Below are 19,815 nucleotides of genomic sequence, written 5' to 3'. Positions count from 1 at the left end.
GTAAGCAAGACTTAGGCTTATTCGAGGTTATGTACACAGGGAAGTTTGCTGGGAGATAAGCAAGAATGAGAATTCTAGTATCATGTCTTCCATTAATTGTCCCCTCCCCCCTGAAGGAGCAGCAATTACCATATTAAGCCCCTCCAAACCCCATAGTGCCATGACAAACAGCCAAAAACCTCAGCCCATCTCACATGGTCAGCCCTGCAAATCCCTGGAGAGACAACTGGAACAACTCTCTGGGACAAAGATGATGCTATTGCTATCCTTCCACCTACTCGAGTCCCTACCACCAACTTCTGTCAGTCATTTGCTACCTTTTCCCCTTGCTCTATATCCCTCAACAGTGCAGCTCAGCCCCCAGAAAGCCAAATGCAAGCTCAAAGAGCTTTTCAACTAACACTGCCAGAGGGAGGTTCTAGTTGCTTCTCTTGGAAGACATACAGGATTTGATGATAGAGAAAAAACAGAGGTTTAGGGCCTGATTGAACTCAGACAATGCTCTCACTGCATGCTGCCCAAGTGAGGCTATCGAGACAGACCTAAGGCTGGGGCCAAGAGATTTTAAGATTTCTTACAGGATTACACTTACACCCATTTATTTCACAGAATCACAGAATGGTTGAGGTTGGAAGGGACCTCTGGAGATCATCTAGTCCAAGCCCCCTGCTCAAGCAGGGTCTCCTAGAACATGTTGCCCAGGATCCTGTCCAGTCAGCTTTTGAATATCTCCAAGGAAGGAGACTCCACAACCTCTCTGGGCAACCTGTTCCAGTGCTCTGTCACCCTCACAGGAAAAAAGTTTTTCCTCATGCTCAGATGGAACTGCCTGTGTTTCAGTTTGTGCCCATTGCCTCCCATCCTATCGCTGGGCACCCCTGAAAAGAGGCTGGCCCCATCCTCTACACCCTCCCTTCAGATACTTAAATGCATTGCTAAGATCCCCCCCTCAGTCTTCTCCTCTCCAGGCTGAACAGTCCCAGCTCTCTCAGCCTCTCCTCATAGGAGAGATGCTCCAGTCCCTTCATCATCTTAGTGGCCTTTTGCTGGACTCACCTCCAGTAGCGCCATGTCTCTCTTGTATTGGGGAGCCCAGAACTGGACACAGTACTCCAGGTGTGGCCTCACCAGGGCTGAGTAGAGGGGGAGGATCACGTCCCTAGACCTGCTGGCAATGCTCTTCCTAATGCAGCCCAGGATACCATTGTCCTTCTTGGCCACAAGGGCACCTTGCTGGCTCAGGGTCAACTTGTCCACCAGGACTCCCAGGTCCTTCTCTGCAGAGCTGCTCTCCAGCAGGTCAGCCCCCAGCCTGTACTGGTGCCTGGGGTTATTCCTCCCTAGGTGCAGGACTCTGCACTTGCCTTTGTTGGACTACATGAGGTTCCCCTCTGCCCATCTCTCCAGCCTGTCAAGGTCCATCTGAATGGCAGCACAGCCCTCCGGTGTATCAGCCACTCCTCCCAGTTTTGTATCATCAGCAAACTTGCTGAGGGTGCACTCTGTCCCTTCATCCAGGTCATTGATGAATAAGTTGAATGGGATTGGACCCAGTATCAACCCCTGGGGGACACCGCTATCTACAGGCCTCCAACTAGACTCTGCACCACTGATCACAACGCTCTGAGCTCTGCCATTCAGCCAGTTCTCAATCCACCTCACTGTCCACTCATCTAGCCTGCACTTCCTGAGCTTGCCTATGAGGATGTTATGGGAGACAGTGTCAAAAGCCTTCCTGAAGTCAAGGTAGACACATCCACCGCTCTCGGACAATGTCCCTATATTCCTCCCAAGTGGCCTGTCCCTGCTTCCACCTTCTGTACACTTTCTTCTTCTGTTTGAGTTTTGCCAGGAGCTCCTTGTTCATCCATGCAGGTCTCCTGCCCCCTTTGCTCGACTTCCTGCTCACTGGGATGCACTGTTCTTGAGCTTGGAGGAGGTGATCCTTGACTATTAACCAGCTCTCTTGGACCCCTCTTCCTTCTAGGGCCCTATCCCATGGGATTCTTCCAAGCAGGTCCCTGGAGAGGCCAAAGTCTGCTCTCCTCAAGTCCAGGGTTGTGATCCTACTTTTTGCCCTGCTTCCTCCTCGCAGGATCCTTGTAAGGTTGAGGCGGAGGCACCGCCTGGACTCCCAGCAGGGATGGATACACAAACACAAGGCATACGATGGTTGATATGGAGCATTTATTACCTCTGCGTCTGAACGGGGGTTTCCCGGCGTTTTCCCGGTCGAGGCAATAATGGAGCGGGGGATCCCTGGCACTGCTGAGCGCCGGTCCAGGGTGAGGAACACCGAGGGGGGGGGCAGTAGATGAAGTTTTTATGTACTATACACATGTGCAGTAAGCATGTTGAGCTCATCGTTATTCTCGATTCAAGGCCCAGGTGCAGCGCCACACTGGCACAGGCTCAACCACGTGACTGTGGGTCAACATGCCCTGTTGATGCTCCTTTTCCCACGGAACGGTCTGGCTAGCTTCCATCGCCTATCTCCTTGACATTCTTCTGCACTTTCCCAAACACTCCACCCTCACGATGGAAAGCTAGTTACAGGCTGTCCCAATCCTCAGAAGGGCATGGGGTACGAGGGCAAGGGAGTTTACGAAGTAATGAAATCCAAACATAACATAATACAAAGCAAGAGACAGACAAGAGTCCTCCTCGTATGAGGTGGCTGATATTGTCAATAGATGCCAATTCATCGGTGATGTTGAAACAGCACATCTCGGCGAAGTCATGGTGTCTGTGGTTATCTCGCAGTAGGAGGCAGTTGATTCCTAGATGGTTTTGCGGTGTTCATTGCCGTACTGCTCCCAACTCTTTATTTAAAGAGGCAATGGCTCTAGATGTCCAATTTAAGCTTTGAGGCAAAGCACAGGCAACATGCTCTAACTGTTTGCAATTATGTGCCACCACTCCCGGGATCCCAACTAGGCTCAACAATAGGCCAAGAGCTTCTGCATGAGAAAATAAACTTATATGGCGGTTACAAGCGGCATCTTACGATATGCTGCGGGGTCCTCTGCCGCTCCATCATAAAGGGAGGAATGCTTAAAGTAACACGACCTACAGTGCATGGGCCACCTGTGGCATTGGCCAGCACATATGTATATGCTGTAGTGCCACACAGAAGGAACCATCCTAATGGTAGCATGAGGTGAGCAGACACATAGGTAATATCCATAGTGTCATTACAAATTAACTGCATATCAGTTACATTCTGCAGAACAGAGGCAGCATTTACAAAGCGAAAGCAAGCATCTGCTTTAGATATGTTAGCTATATGAGAAGAGTAAGCCCAAGGCGTCAGCTTTTGGGAAACAATACCCAAATCGTATAAATTCATGGGAGTAACAGAAATGTCAAAATTTTTTTTTAGGAAAGTAATTCTGCAATACCGCAAGTGGAGCTGGTACACCTATGTAACACGTAGTTAAGACATCATCCACTGATCGCCCGCCTGCAATACAGAAAGCAGGGAGGTTAGCTGATCTTTGTGCGAGCCAAATCCATGTATTTACATGGGAAGCTGGATGGTCTTGTAGATCAATGGCATCTGTCGTGGTCAGCAAGAGGCAACATTCCAACAGCAGCTTACAGATGCTGGCGTGATAACCTGTTGATGGGAAGATAGAAAGGCATGGTATCGCCATCAGGAAGAACTGGAGCAGTGGCTCCTGGACCACTTGCTAAAACAGTGCCAGGCCGTTTTTCCTTTTGAGGAGTTAGTACCCACGCACTGGCTAAAGAGTGTATTGAGGGTGTTTGCTGAACTTGAGGCACTGCAGCACTGTGGATCAGAATTCCTCGCAGTATTGGTGCTCCCTGTGAGACATTTACTGGCGTGGATACGGATACCTGGAAAGATAAATCTTGAGAAGAGGTCAATAAGAGTGGGGCTATTTCAAAAGGTATCAAAGGTGTAAACAGCCACACACACTGTGAAGGGCAGTCCAGTCTTAAATGTAAGCTTATAACTCTTTGTTCAGTAATCATCAGTTGCTCAGATGTATAGAATTCTACCTCCCCGGAGGCGAGTATGCGGGGGGCAATCCCCCCCCCCTTCCATTACAGATAGCCGAGCAGAGATTGCTCAGGTCAGTTTGGCTTGTACTCGCTCAGGAGATAGCGTCTCAAAAGGAGGGGGCCTCTTGGACAGGCGATGGCTCTATTGGGGGAGCAAGGCGGGGGTGACCCCTCTGGCTCAGACAATAGAGGCATGTGCTCAGAATGTACTTCCCCTAACAAGGTTGCATGTGGGGTGCTCATGTCCTTTCTCCCCACCTTAAACCGGGCTCCTAGATAGTGTTTCCATTTCCACTGCGTTGCAGCTTGGGCCACCCCCACATAGGCCCTGACTGTATCATCCATCACCCATGCCTGAATGGGGAGGGGGGGTGTGTACAGTCACCGGGTCACGTCCTGTAACTTGTTCGGTATCCTGCAAAGCCCACACCACAGCCAAAAGCTGTTTCTCCAGAGGTGTATAATTTGCTGTGGCCCCTTGCAGGGAACGGGACCAGAAACCTATGGGTTCCCGCCTTGCGTGGGCACATTGCTGCCACAACCCCCAAGACACCATATCCCTCATAACGGTTACCTCCAGCTCGAAAGGTTGTCCCTCATACGGAGTGACTAGTTCTTAATGTTGGACCACCGCCTCCTTGCACAGGTCAAAGGCTTGCTGCTGCTCTTTAGTCCACTGCCACTGGCTACCCTTTTTTTTTGATCAAACGCTGTAGTGGCCGCATTAAATAGGCTAAGTGGGGTATAAAGGTCCGCCAGATCCCCCAAAGGTCCCCAAAAGCTTGTAGTTGTTTTACAGCAGTGGGAACAGGGTATTGTTGAATAGTATTGCACACTTTCTCAGGGATAGCTTTCGTCTGCCCCCTCCAGACTATCCCTAAGAATTGCACACTGATGTCTGGCCCCTGTACCTTCTTAGGGTTTACAGCCCACCCCTGCTCCTGTAGGGTCTGAATATCTCTGCCCAGTAACATGTTGATTCCCAGGAGGTACTCATGAATCAGTGCTAATAAAACCGGGGTAATTTTTTTTTTTTGGCCAATTTTTAACGTAACTACTGCCTGTACCACTGGGGTGACCGATCCTTCCAACCCACATATATGGATAGTGGCCTTCCCCAGAGCTACCGCACTATGTAGTACAGTAACTTCTGCCCCAGTATCTAGTAAAGCAAGCACAGCAATTTCTCCTCCACAGCACCAGCGAATTCGCAGGGGTACATAAGGGCTTCAGTCCCCCGGATGCCAAGCCGCAACAGATGCTTGTATTGCAGGGGACCCGCCTCCCCCTCATTGTCTTTTGGCTGGCAATTTCCACACTGTGGCTGGAGCGGGTGGGGTGGTAGGCTGTGTCCGATATTGCTGATTAGCAGGTAACCCCTGCCACCGCTTAAATAAGTCAGCAGTAGAAAGACCATTTATCTCATCATGTAATACCCCTGCCTGCAGCAAATCAGTCCACATCTGTCGCCTCGTTAGCTTTCCACTCAATTTAGTAGTCCCTGCCAATCTTCTCACCTTGGAATTCCGAACTGCTCTCCCTTGCTTAGTATCTGGTTCACCAACAAGTGCAAAATTCCTTATATTGTTTACCAAAGCCCCCACTGTAGCAGCTAACTCACTGGTGGACGGGTAAGCACCTACCACAGTGGCGCACAACCACTGATACAGCGAAGGAGCAACTACAGGGTTACCGGAGCTATCTTGCGCAGATGTAAGCTGGGAGAGATAATACTGCACTTGAGCATCTGTGGACAACGGGCTCATTAAATTCAGCTCCTCTCTTAACAACATTAATGATCCAGCCCCATTATCCCAGGCTCTCACCATCCACGCTAGTAATGACTCCCCTGGTTGCTGCTGGAATGTGGTCAAAAACTCACGTAACTCCTTTGGCGTATAAGTCCTTGTCTGCTCTACAATATCCCTATCTATCTGTCGCTCCCCCCGCATCTGAACAAGAGGCTGCACCTGAGCGTTAGCGAGTCCTTGCTTGATATCAAACTCAATTTCTGAGTCAGATGAGGTACTCCAAATATTACTATCCCACTCCTCTGGATCCCAGGAGGGTCGGGCTATAATCGCCTGCACCTGAGAAACAGTAGCGGGCACCTTCCCATAACGCCCACGCCGCCTATTAGCCATCTGCAAAGCTAGCCACTCCATCTTGTGGGCTAAATCTTGACTTTTCTCAGCTTGTGCTGTAATCACTTCTTAGGCTATCGCCTTTGCATATCACGCAAATCTCCACTCTCCTTCTCCAGATCCTTTACTCGTTGCTGCAAAGACGATACCTTGTTATGTAAGGCTCGAATGCCTGTCAGCAGTGCCCACCCTAATCGTCCAGCCAGCTTCCGAGCTGCTTCCGAAGCGGCACGGAAGGGCATAACCTGTAAAGCGGATTCAACCACCTTTAGGGTAACACTTTCCCCCTGTGCCAACTCTGGCCAGTCCTCGGGGACTGCCAGCGTGGCAAGCAATGCAGCTACTGGCCCCCATGGCTCAGTCTGGGGCCATCCTGGCAGCCGCAGGCGAGCAGTCCCTTCTTGGCTCTCGCCTTCCCCCTTCGCTCTCCTCAGCCACGGCATTGTCGTTTGTGTATCCTGCCGACTACGCCAAGTGTAAGGGTGAGGCGGGGGCACCGCCTGGACTCCCGGCAGGGACGGATACACAAACACAAGGCATACAATGGTCGATATGGAGCATTTATTACCTCTGCGTCTGAGCGGGGGTTCCCCAGCGTTTTCCTGGTCGAGGCAATAATGGAGCGGGGGATCCCTGGCACCGCTGAGCGCTGGTCCAGGGTGAGGAACATGGTGGGGGGGCACTAGATGAAGTTTTTATGTACCATACACATGCGCAGTAAGCATGTTGAGCTCATCGTTATTCTCGATTCAAGGCCCAGGTGCAGCGCCACACTGGCACAGGCTCAACCATGTGACTGTGGGTCAACATGCCCTGTTGATGCTCCTTTTCCCACGGAACGGTCTGGCTAGCTTCCATCGCCTATCTCCTCAACATTCTTCCGCATTTTCCCATACACCTGCATACTGTAAGCTTACTCCAGCAATGATAAAACAGAGGGAAATATTTATATACAGTCATCTCAAGTGAAAAATAAAGCAATGTAAACTTAAATTACAAAATATTATTTAAAATGATATAACAATATCCACACTTTTCCCCAAGGAGGAGAGGACCCATTAAGTGCCTTCATTTACCAGGAAATGATCTTTCTAGTACCAGTTACATGAAGTAGAATAGGGGATCCAGGGGCATCCTGTGGTACCTGTAGAAAAACTCTGATTCAGGAAAGCATGCCTGTTTAAGAAAGTACATGACTGAGTCCTTGTGGACATCAACAGGACATGGAAACACCTCCCATGAATCAGGGCCTAATTTAAGTCTGAACAGTTCTGACTGTGACCATTCAGGACTGTGCTTTTCTGGCCTTGCATGTTCCCAGGGACAGAACATGGTGCAAGCATGGAGGAAAAGAGACCAGTTATACAGAAGCAGCTGAGGTGCTGAGATGACAGAAAGGAGCAGCTTGACAGAAAAGGAGAAGGTGCTGTCAGTGTAACTGTGATAAGGTCAAATTTGATTTGGGGATGGAGAAGCCTTCCCCATTTTCAAGAAAACAGTTCAGTGCAATCTCTCCAGAAGCTCAGTGATAACCCTCTGACACCTTTGACTTTCTGCACTGCTACAGCCATCTCCAAGCTGAAGAGGCTGTTCCAATCAAACACAAAGTCATCCTACCAGAGCAAGGTGAAGAGCTTGACTGCTTTGAGCAAGGAGGGCTATCAAAGAGCAGTGCCCACAATCAGCCTTGAAAAGGGAAGGAGCTGGGGCTCTGAAAGGTCACATAGTTTTGGTTGGAAAGGATGTCTGGAGGTCATCTAGTGATGACCCACTCAAAGCAGGACACTGCTGGACACTGCTTTCCAGAAGGTTCCCTGAACTTGGAGGACCACACTCTGGAAGCAGACAGGAACAGAGAAAAGCCACTTCAGAGAACTGTCACAGCCCTTAGAAACCTTCTGATAACCATTTACAAATGGCTGCCTATAGATGAAAAACTGTCTGAATTGCCATCACAGCTAAACAGTGTTCCCCTACAGCTCTGCTACATTAATCACCCAGTTGGCTGATTTATCTTTCTACATCAATTAAAGACACAACATAAATACTGGATTAAACAGCTGTAGTCAAGTTCACTGATCCATGTGTGATTTATCTGTAATACACATACAAACACACAGCAAGCCCAGAGATTCTCTTTCACAGCCCCTGCCTAACAGAAATCATCTGAACCAAACCCCAGAGTCCTGCTGACTCACAAAGGAGAGTGTAGTTTGGGCTTTGGGAGAACATCTCACACACTTTGGTGGCTGAGTGGAGGGAGTGGATGGGCAATTTTGTGCTTTTGAAGTATAATGGAAGGTGTTCTTTTCCCTTCTCTCTCCCTTGTCAGCACCACCCCAGCTTGCTCTGGTGACCAGGAAGTTCTGTGAAGACACTACCCTTCTCCCATGTAGATGTTGGAGGATGGAAGGGAAAGAGATCCTCAGAATGAATAAACCTAGTGAGGAAAGAGTTGCTCACTCCTTTCTCCTCTGCCAGGACCAGGTTCTGCTGGACTCAAATAACCACTGGAATTTGCAGCTCTCAGCCTGTAATCCAGAACCAGCAAACCCACCTCCTCTCAGCAGGTTAAAAGAGCTGATCTAACCTGTGGAGTGTAAACAATGAGCAATGCCGCACAGATGGCCTGGTCCCTCTGGGCCCAAACCTGCTACCTTCCTCATATTCCCCTTCCCAAGCTGTGGGTGAGGATTTTGCCTGAGTGATAGTTTCCAGGTGATATGCAGATATGCAGGGAATATGAGAAGGAAGGATGAAACCTTCCTATGTCACTGAAACAAAGGCTGGTTTGGGGGCTGAACATACATATGCTTTGTGATGGTACGCCATTGGCAGCTTAGAGAGCAGATGCTGAGAGCGGTTCTGCTGACAAAGCTGCATAATGTCAGAGCCCTGAGTGCACCAATAGGCCTTAATGGCCCTGACCAGCCTCACCTGGGGCCTCCATCCACCACCTCTGCCCATGGGCCCAGGGGCTCTATTTAAGCTCAGGCCTGGGCATTCAGTCTCTGGCTGATCTCTGTCATAGAAGTACTAGTCTCCATTTTAGCCACAGATATGCCTGTGTCTGGCTATGAACCCTGTTGATCTGAACCCTGACCCACAGACTGGCTTCCTGGATTGACCTCAGGCCTGTTTGTCACTATGGACCTGCCTGGTAATTATTAGGCCTGATCCTGACCTTTCCAGCTTGAATGTGGACCTGCCTCATTGTGATGAACTTGCCTGTCAATCTAGGCCATTGGCTGACTCCAGCTGCCACCCCTAGGCCTACCATGCTCACCTCACTTGGGTATGGTGGGACTGGGTCCTGGCTGGCAATACCCCTGCCCTGCAGGCTGGGTAGTTGTGCTTGGCTCCTTATCAGTTAAGGAACAGCTAGCCCTTGCTGTGCTCTGATAGTTAGCTCAGGCCTTTTCAAACCCTGAACTGAGAATCACCCATGGTGGCTGCAGCCACCATGAGATGGTGGGGTTCAGGATCCTGTGAGGAAGAAGCAGGGCAAAAAGTAGGATCACAACCCTGGACTTGAGGAGAGCAGACTTTGGCCTCTCCAGGGACCTGCTTGGAAGAATCCCATGGGATAGGGCCCTAGAAGGAAGAGGGGTCCAAGAGAGCTGGTTAATAGTCAAGGATCACCTCCTCCAAGCTCAAGAACAGTGCATCCCAAAGAGCAGGAAGTCGAGCAAAGGGGACAGGAGACCTGCATGGATGAACAAGGAGCTCCTGGCAAAACTCAAACAGAAGAAGAAAGTGTACAGAAGGTGGAAGCAGGGACAGGCCACTTGGGAGGAATATAGGGACATTGTCCGAGAGCGGTGGATGTGTCTACCTTGACTTCAGGAAGGCTTTTGACACTGTCTCCCATAACATCCTCATAGGCAAGCTCAGGAAGTGCAGGCTAGATGAGTGGACAGTGAGGTGGATTGAGAACTGGCTGAATGGCAGAGCTCAGAGCGTTGTGATCAGTGGTGCAGAGTCTAGTTGGAGGCCTGTAGATAGCGGTGTCCCCCAGGGGTTGATACTGGGTCCAATCCCATTCAACTTATTCATCAATGACCTGGATGAAGGGACAGAGTGCACCCTCAGCAAGTTTGCTGATGATACAAAACTGGGAGGAGTGGCTGATACACCGGAGGGCTGTGCTGCCATTCAGATGGACCTTGACAGGCTGGAGAGATGGGCAGAGGGGAACCTCATGTAGTCCAACAAAGGCAAGTGCAGAGTCCTGCACCTAGGGAGGAATAACCCCAGGCACCAGTACAGGCTGGGGGCTGACCTGCTGGAGAGCAGCTCTGCAGAGAAGGACCTGGGAGTCCTGGTGGACAAGTTGACCCTGAGCCAGCAAGGTGCCCTTGTGGCCAAGAAGGACAATGGTATCCTGGGCTGCATTAGGAAGAGCATTGCCAGCAGGTCTAGGGACGTGATCCTCCCCCTCTACTCAGCCCTGGTGAGGCCACACCTGGAGTACTGTGTCCAGTTCTGGGCTCCCCAATACAAGAGAGACATGGCGCTACTGGAGGTGAGTCCAGCAAAAGGCCACTAAGATGATGAAGGGACTGGAGCATCTCTCCTATGAGGAGAGGCTGAGAGAGCTGGGACTGTTCAGCCTGGAGAGGAGAAGACTGAGGGGGGGATCTTAGCAATGCATTTAAGTATCTGAAGGGAGGGTGTAGAGGATGGGGCCAGCCTCTTTTCAGGGGTGCCCAGCGATAGGATGGGAGGCAATGGGCACAAACTGAAACACAGGCAGTTCCATCTGAGCATGAGGAAAAATTTTTTTCCTGTGAGGGTGACAGAGCACTGGAACAGGTTGCCCAGAGAGGTTGTGGAGTCTCCTTCCTTGGAGATATTCAAAAGCTGACTGGACAGGATCCTGGGCAACATGTTCTAGGAGACCCTGCTTGAGCAGGGGGCTTGGACTAGATGATCTCCAGAGGTCCCTTCCAACCTCAACCATTCTGTGTTTCTGTGACTTTGAAGAGGAATTAGTCACTTTCTGTGCCAAGGTTGGTAGATGCATCTTATAGGAGTCATTTCTTTGTGGGCTCAGCATTGTTACTACAGTCTACAGCAGCTGGAATATCTTAAAAGATGGAAAAAAACTTAAATGTCTTATGCTTTTTAAAGCACTGCACTCTGTAATCACAGTAGGTTTGCTGGGTGTGTTCCAGGCTGCCTTAAAAAAGCCAGTCTATGGAACCCTGCCCTGGCAGCAAAGCAGGGCCCACATTACAAAGCTGTACCTTTTTATTTCTGCTGTGTGCTTTCTGTGAAACGCAACAGGCAAAGTACTCAAAGATAGGACAAGTTTTCTTGTATAAGGGCATTCTGAGTATGATTTTCTTCTCACTATAACTTCCCTTCTGTTTGTTTTTAACCACTACTGTATGATGAACAGCTGCAGGCATGTCCCAGTTTAGTGTCTCCTCCAGGACACTAATACACAATTCCTTCCAATGGGTATTATCATGCACCTGTCTACACCGAATTTTCTCTCTCAGCATTCCTTTGGCTCCAGTTCTGGAAGGCATCTCTTCTTTAGGAAAATGCTTGAACATTTGCTCTATTTAAAGCGGACATCTTCTAAAGCCCCAAAGTTTGGGAAGTGCTGACTATTTTTTGACTATTTGCCAATCCCCTGACTTTTAGAACAGAGCAGCCACTTTTAATGGCAGATGACATGTTTGTTAGCTGCTTTGCTCGCAAGTCCTATCATCACACTTGGAATCAGTTCCATCTGGTTCTGCTGTCTGGTTGCAACTTCAAGGATTGGTTTTTCTGATTCCAGTGTCAGCTGAGGTCTGAAGTCTGCTGATTGCCTCAAGGAACTGTGGAGTAAATAAGAGGTTTTGAGGTATGGAAAGCTCTACCCACATTACTTTCTCTCTGTTCTGTGTGTCTCTCCAAAGGCCTGAAGCAGGATATGTTGGAGTTGCAATGCATGGTGATTTCATGTGGGTAGGGGGTAGGATTTGCCAAATCTGAGGCTGTTTTGTGCTGACCTCCAGGTATGGAGCAGCCAGAATAGCATTGAATTCTGTCCCTGAGGTGAGCAGGTCTATCCCATTCCCCAGTCTGCTCCAGCATGTTCCACCTGAATATGAGTTAAAGAAGGAAAATGGATAGCTGAGGAGAATCCCTTTCTAAAGAGAAAAGGCAAAATACTCTGTCACTGGCAGAGAAATTGTAAACATCTGTGCATACCAACAAGGAAACTCTTGGAAAGGGGGATGCCAGTGAACAACATATCATAAGGCTTTCTATATAGCAGCTATGTAAGAGTGTACATTTAAAAACTACACAGATACCCTTTGTCTCTAAATCACAATGCTAATGGCTGGCATCTACAGTAGCCTCTTGTATAACTAAATGTAAAACACAGGTTCATTCTGCCTGGGTAATCCCTAACCATTAAGGGAGAGATGGCATGGGTTTGGGTACCCACCATCTGCTAGCTCAGGAGAAGACACTTTGCAAAGACAGACAGACACCAAATGAATCCAGTGCTGTCATCACAGCATTCCTAGAGATTTTCAGGTTTCACCCTTTTGCATTTGTGAGTTCAGGGTCAATGCGGTAACTATAGACAACAGTGCCTATAGCTGGGTATGAGTACCAATGTGCTCTGCACTGTCAAGAAACTGCTGTTCCCAGCATCCTAGAATCTAACCAGCCTTCTGCAGAAAAGTGGCCTGAGCCACTTCTGCAGCTACCCATTTGCACAGATTTCTCATAGCTACAGCTTGAATTCACAATGCTGCAGCATTCGTCCAGTTACTTTTCCCACCCGCCATATAAATAAAGTGATAAGTAACTTGAGAGGTGAAAGCCATTTGACAAGGGGAGGAGATAAAATGGAAAGAGACAGATAATATATCACAGAATTTTACCCTTCCTCAGTTCCTTTAAAAGCAAAACAAAAAATCCCCAAAGATGCACAAAGCAAATCAGGAGCAAAGGCGTCTCCCACAGTCTGTACAGAAACAACAAAATATACAATAGAAAATGTTACTAACACCCTATTCAGGCAGATGCACTTATTTTTGTGAATGGCAGGTTAGCAAAGGAAAATTCTTTGACCACTGGTATTTTGCTGCATGGCTGTTTCCCCAGCTGTCATTTCCACCTTAAGTGACCTTCTGCTTAATGCTGGGTGTTTCCAGTCTGTAGTCCTTCCTCTCTGAGACATTGTGTTTCACCTTGGCACTAACTGGGGTCTCCTGATTTAATGAGGGACTTGAGTGAGATTTCTTCAGTCCTGGCCCATCATTTTCTCCTCTGTTTGGCAGATCCTTCACCCCTTCTTCCAGGAGGCCAACATAAATCTCATAGCGAATTTTCTGGGAAATAAGAAGAAAGGCCTGAATCAGTCCAGGTGAAATTCTACAGGATTCCTTGAGAGGCAGGATCTGAATAACATAGTTCTTGCTGGCCTTGAAAGCCAAGAGTCTAATATGGATGTGGACAATGGTGGCTAATGTCAATTGCACTGTGCAAAAAGGATTTCAGCCAGGGTGAGCCCAGGGATCCTGTGCAGTTAGAGACACTTATTTCTGCAGTGTACAAATCCTGGTGCTCTGTTTAACAGTGGCTCTCAGGTAGAGTGCATGGTGATTTCTGAGTAACTACACCAAGCAAGATCTTGCTGACTTTAGTCATGTTGAGTCGTATCTTAGGCTCACAAAGGGACTGAGGGGAGTTAAGTGTCAAAAACAGACATGAAGATAATGCACAGCAAAATGGGCCAAAGGGATAGTGAAAAATCCTGCTCTGAGTGGCTACAATCCCTCCTCCCAAACCTTCTGTCTCTGTGATCAGGTTCTGCTTTCTTTGCTTCAGCCCAAGAGGTAGAAACAAAACAGGGGTTCCTCTATGCTCAGTTCTCCCACAGGGCCAACGTCAGCTCTGCCTCCACAGGAGGATGCTCTACAAGGCCAGGCTTTTGTGAACAAGCAGTGGATGAGAGGGATGTGAGAGCAGCAGGGCATATTCCCCTCTGACAGGGCAAATCGTTGTGAATGCTGAAGGCTGCTCCCTGTCTGAGCACTCGTATATATTTTTTTTAATCTATAAGTTCATTTTACCATGCCCTCTTTGTACTGGTTCTGTGTCTGGACTGGCACTTTGCCTTTGCAATGGGAAAATTTGTGCTCTGTGTGTCACAATAACATCCTTCTGCATAAATGTCTCAGCAATCAACAGAACGAAGGAAGATTAACAGAAAATACCTGAAGGACCTCAGAAAAGCTCTCTGTTATGGAGGGTGATGAGGACAGAGCAATACACCTCTCAGTGATTTGTTTAATAACCTGTCTCTGATGCACCCACTAATGTCTCAGTGCAGGCATTGTAATTAAGGTGATCTCAGTGGGTTGGGGGGAAGGGAAGGGTATGTGTGTAAACATTTCTACTGATTGCTAATCCATTTCTCAAAGTGACAAAACAGTCTCCAAACTATTATGTTTCTGACCAAGCAAAAGTGTTTAATAAAAATTCTTCCAATGTATAATAAAGTAAGAAAGTTCAGGTAATAATACTTATTTGAGTGCAAAAAGTAAAAAAAAAAAAAAAAAAAAAAAAAAAAATTGGGAGCTGCTTTGAAAAGTGAAATAAAAGGAAAAAAATGAGAGAATATGACTGGGTTTCCAAAGAAGAAACAGTCTTGTAGAGGAGGATCATAAGAGAATCCACTTAAATAAATGAAGAAAAGTATTTTTATCAATTCCATTTTTGGAGCTCCAGCTTCACACTGCAAGAGAGAAACATATTAAGTGGGTAAGATGGGTCACTCAATAAAAAAAGAAAGGGAGAACCAACAAACAGAATTCTAATGATGTGTTGGACTGATGAATGATTCATCACACAATGAATGTGATGCCTCTGCCAAAAAAGAAGGTAAATCAATGTTCCAAGCCTGGAATCAGCATAACATTCATAAAGGGAGAGGGGGACATTACTGCCATATGGACTTCTGCTTTTTGATAGTCTAATAAACACAATCAGGGTCAAAAGACCTGGCCATCAGAATGGAAACCTTGGACCAGTTCCTGACCTGTATCTCAGTCAAGGGGCATTTTGCCTCTGACCTCAGTGGGTCCAGGATGTTTTTCAGTTAAGCAATGCTTTAAGAAAGTTTTCTTTAAAGTTCAACTACAAACTTATTCTTTCAATGAGCTGATGTTTGAAGCTAGGTACTCAAGCTGATGGAAAAAAGAAAAGACAAGTAAAAGTAAAGCCATAAAGGTTAAAAGGGAAATGTTCAAACACTTGTGCATCCTTAACTCTGAAGTCTTAATGTGCATGATAAAGAGGAGATGATGTAGCCACCCATCAAATTCCTGGTATCAGGTGAGACCTGATAACACTCAAAAACTCTCTCTCGAACCAGAGATTTGCCACACTGAGCAATCACCATCTGAAACTATGTTCTCAGACACCAAGCAAAGAAGAAACCAGCAAGGAGAAATGCTCAAGGCTGCATCCCTGAATAAGACCAGGCAACTTCTGGTTCACCTCCTCCCACAAGGAGACGCCATCTCACTTGTATTCTATCAGGAACAAGGAAGGAAGCTCAGGTGGTTGAAGAAAAAGAAATTGCAAGAGTACAGAGAAACAGGATATGGCTTCATCCTTCCTAATGGGACTATGCTGCTTCCTTTGGAAAAATCAGGCCCTTTTTATTATGCTTCTGGGGATGTATCTGCATGGCCTTTTGCACACAGATGCAAGGTCTGGTCTGCAGGCTCAGCTCTAGAGAGCCCGAGTGCAAGCTACCTCCTCACCTCTCTTTTGTCCTTTTGCATTGACCTCAGGCAGCAAGGGTTTGTCACCCTGGCCATACCTGAACTTGACAGGACTTTGTCCCAAAGGGAGGGGGAAGACAACCCGAAACTGCTGGCGTTTCCATTTAGGGTTTTCAGAGACATCTCATACTTTTTACTGCCTACCGTCAGTTCTATGTGGCTTGTGAAATCTGTGCCAAGTGTGAAAATAACACAGCTTCACATAGCAGCAGGTTGAAATCACCTTCTTTCACATGTGACTGAAGCTGGTGCCATCACTTGGCTGCCCAGATAGGCATTATTGGCAGTGTTGGTCGCTTTTATTTCATCTGCAGGATTCAGTGGTTATTCAAGGGTCTTGCTAGGGAAGAGGATGTTTTTTGTTTTCTAATTATGTGCTGTAACTGTTCTGCTTTGTACTGAGGTACCTGAGGCATATTTCCCCAAAGGCCTCTATGCTAAAATTGGCTAAATACAAAAATAAGCCCAACCGCCTCTTCCTCCATCAATCTGCTTTTTAGGCTACCAACCCCCACCACTCTATTTTTTCCTAACTCATCATCAGAAGTGATAGAAAAAAAAAAAAAACTTAGTGTTTATCAGACCAAACCCAATAAAGTCTTACATCTCCAAAATTCTGCAAGCCACCTCTAAAAACTATACCGAGGGAAAGCATGTGGCTTGCTCTGCACAGCCAAACATTGTGCTCAACACTGACATCAATGCTACAAATACCTCGCCTCCTCCTCTTCATAAGTAAACCTGGATGGGATTAATACTAGAATCCCAGACAGTCCTCCTTGCTGAGTGAGGGAGCAGGGGAAAAAGGTCTTCTCAGATATGTAGGATGCAGAAGAACAAACTGACCAACTGTGTTCCCTAGGCAAAACAGCAGGAGCACATCTCAAATTCATCTTCTACAGTAACACCAGCACAGAACCATAGCAAAGTCCTACCCAACCTCAGGTATTACAACCTTCCTATGTGAAAGCAGACAGACAAAACCAAACAGCCAAGGTGCAAACAGAGCTCCTCCAACACAATCCTGAATAACGCATGGCAGGTGGCTCATTTCAGTTCTGGAGGCTTGTGTTACCTCCACCATCTCCTCTGGTGGTTCCCCTGGGTTCTATCTTATCAGGATGGAGTTTCACCCTGCTAGTTCCTCTCCAAGCCACAGCCTTAGTCAGAGCTACAGACAATGGGGTATCAGTGAATACAGGGGATTACACTCAGCTCTTCTGTTCACTAAGCATCACATACCCATTGCTAAAGAGGGTGAAAGAAGAGAATGTCAGCTACATCCTGAACAGAAACTTGGAGCCACAGAAAATCCTCTTCTAGTACTCCTCTGTTCCAGTACCACTTGGCCTGCTCATTCCAGCCCAGGGCTGTCAGTCCTTTCACTGGGCCTACTAGTTAATGTCATCAAAGCTGATGGAAATCAAGATGGATACCCTGGTCCTTTTTTTAGTCACCGAGAGTAAATGTTCTCAACTATCATAGCACAGCTGAAAACAGACAGAGGACAAGGAAATCTGAAGTTTCCAAGCATGCAGAGTTTAGCGGAGCACAGTCTTAGTAGTGGTCTCTCAAGAAAAGAAAGTATGTCAAAGGCAGAGCAGTGGTCACTGCTGTGAAAAGATGACATCAAAAGCAACAATTGCTTGCCTGAGAATGAAGGATGCTTTCCTTCTTGGAAGAAGAGAGCTGTCTCTACCAGCAGTGGAGTAAGTGACCTTTCTCTTCACACAGTCTGCAAGCCTCAGCATCTCCAGAACCTCTCAGAGACCACAACTGAGACCACCTCTTTTCTTTCTTTCCCTCAAGCCATGGATCTTCCATGCCAGGCAGTGCCTATTTGAAGCAGGGTGCTCTCAGAAACAAGGCAAATTTGTTTGGAAACTGCAAGAAAATGCTCAAAGGCGCACCCTTGAAAACCAGCAGACATCTTGTGCTGGGCTGCCCACGCCCTCCCAAATAGTCCTACAACATGGCAGACACTACAATGGATAAAAGCTTCTGTAAGAACCTCAAAACAGTCTCTTAATGCAGCTGTTCAAATTGCATCACTCTCCCGTGATCTTTTATTTTACCCTTTTTCCTGCTCTTCCTGGTGTCCAGGTCACTGGTATACAGTACAAAGAGCTCTGATGAGGCATGCCTAAGAATTAAGTTTTAGAACAGCTGTTCATTCAGAACATACCAATGAAAGACAATCACTGTGATTTATATTACTAGTAATTCCCAGTAAAGATTGGGATCCCACTCTGCTAGGCAATGTATAGTCTTATAACAAGAGACAGTCCCCGCCTTAAGAGCTCGCTCTCTTCTAAAGAGCTATGGAGAAGAACAGACAGATCACATTATTACCTTGCATTTTACTGATGAGGAATCAAGCCCATGGCTAAGGTCACAGGAAGTCTGTATCAGAAGGAGGAGCCACATCCCAAATTTTGCAATTGCTGCCTCACAATTGCAAAACAAGGACATCCTCCTTGGTGGGGAAACAGCTGAAAACTCAAAACTCTAAGACTGTATCACAAGTATGTCTCACTAAGATCAGCTACCTCCTCTTTGTGCCTAGGAAGTGGAAGGAATAATCTTTCCCATACATACCTCAAACTCCAGATAGTGGTCCTTCAGTTTATAATCATCTACTTCCTTTCCTCTGAGCTTCTTATCAGGAGGGTACGAGCGATGTTCAGCAAGCTCAGTGAAGATCTGCTTCAGCCTAGCTTTGTGGGATTCCAGCTGTTCATCCTTCAGAAACACATTAGGCACTTAAATGACAGAATCTAAAATATTCAATAAGCAAATGAAAATAGAGATCCCTGTACATTCATGTACATTTCAGGGAAAACAATTCTCTTTCCTTCCCTCCTTCTTTCCTTCCCTGCTTCCCTCCTTCCTTCCATCTTTCCCTTCCTCCTTCCTTCCATCCTTTCCTCCCTCCCTCCTTCCTTCTTTCCTTCCATTCCTCATTCCTTCCTTGCTTCTCACCTTCCTTCCCTCCCTCCTTCCTTTTCTCCTTCTTTCCCTTATTCTTTCCCTCTTTCTTTCCCTCCCTCCTTCCCTCCTTCCTTCTTTCTTTCCTTTCCTCCCTCCTTCCTTCTTTCCTTTCCTTCTTCCCACTTCAGTCCTTCCCTCTTTCCCTCCCTGCTCTCTGAGAGCTCTGCCCCCAGCAGCTCTCTTAAAGGAGCCCAAGCAAAGTGGCTAGGTTTACATAAAATCTCAGTAGCCAGCAGGTTCCACTGGGAAGGGTAGCAAAAACATAATTCCTCACCTGGATGAGAACAATGGAATCAGCTTTCTGCAGAGCATTACTGACAACCTGACACTTTGCTGTAATACATCTTATCACAAATTATGGCTCCATACAGAGTCAGACTAAGGACAGAATGTGGTTCTCTGTCTGAAGCCTTTACAGTGTAAAAGCATCTCCTTCCAAGATGAAATGGAAGGAAGGGCCCTGTCCCTGCATTACTGCACTAGCAAATGCTTCCCAGTTTGTGGTATCCATTTGTTCAGAATAATGTGATGCACAGGCTCTCCTCGGAGAGGATGTGCTGTCCTCTCCTGAAGATGTATTTCCTTTTGCTAAGCTGCTACCAACTTTTATCCCACTATGCAGTTGGAGAGAGTGAGTAGTTGCTACATTTTCTTTCTAGGCAATTTCCTTTATCCTAATCCCAAGACTAGTCACTTCTTCCAGTCCATCTGTGTAGGGAACATCCCTCTTCTGCAGCTCTTGGCTAGCTTTCTTTCAGCTCAGGAGGTTTCTAGCTCCTGCAGTATGGATTTCTGGCCATTTCTAAGCTTGGCCCTGAAATTCAATGTGCTTTAGATAAGTC

The 19,815-nt window shown here is 47.2% G+C and overlaps 1 protein-coding gene across 3 annotated transcripts in view; it reads right to left on the bottom strand.

The window, feature by feature from the left end:
• Positions 1-2,169: 2,169 nt before the first annotated feature.
• The window catches only part of LOC135324148 (PH and SEC7 domain-containing protein 3-like), a 71,100-nt gene continuing 53,454 nt past the window's right edge, over positions 2,170-19,815 (bottom strand). Inside the window, exons 7-8 of one of the 3 annotated variants that reach the window (XM_064499734.1) lie at positions 18,581-18,724; positions 2,170-13,519 (exon numbers count right to left, since the gene is read on the bottom strand). In XM_064499734.1, the coding sequence (XP_064355804.1) occupies positions 13,307-13,519; positions 18,581-18,724 (357 nt within the window). In that variant the 3' untranslated portion in view covers positions 2,170-13,306. Of the gene's footprint in view, positions 13,520-14,941; positions 17,819-18,580; positions 18,725-19,815 lie in introns of those variants that run through there. The other 2 variants (XM_064499736.1, XM_064499735.1) reach the window with 2 other exon arrangements.

The sequence above is a fragment of the Dromaius novaehollandiae genome, chromosome W (genome assembly GCF_036370855.1).
Source record: "Dromaius novaehollandiae isolate bDroNov1 chromosome W, bDroNov1.hap1, whole genome shotgun sequence".
Taxonomy (NCBI): domain Eukaryota; kingdom Metazoa; phylum Chordata; class Aves; order Casuariiformes; family Dromaiidae; genus Dromaius; species Dromaius novaehollandiae.
Note: the sequence above shows the minus strand (reverse complement) of the source record. Positions and strands in the feature narration are given on the sequence as shown.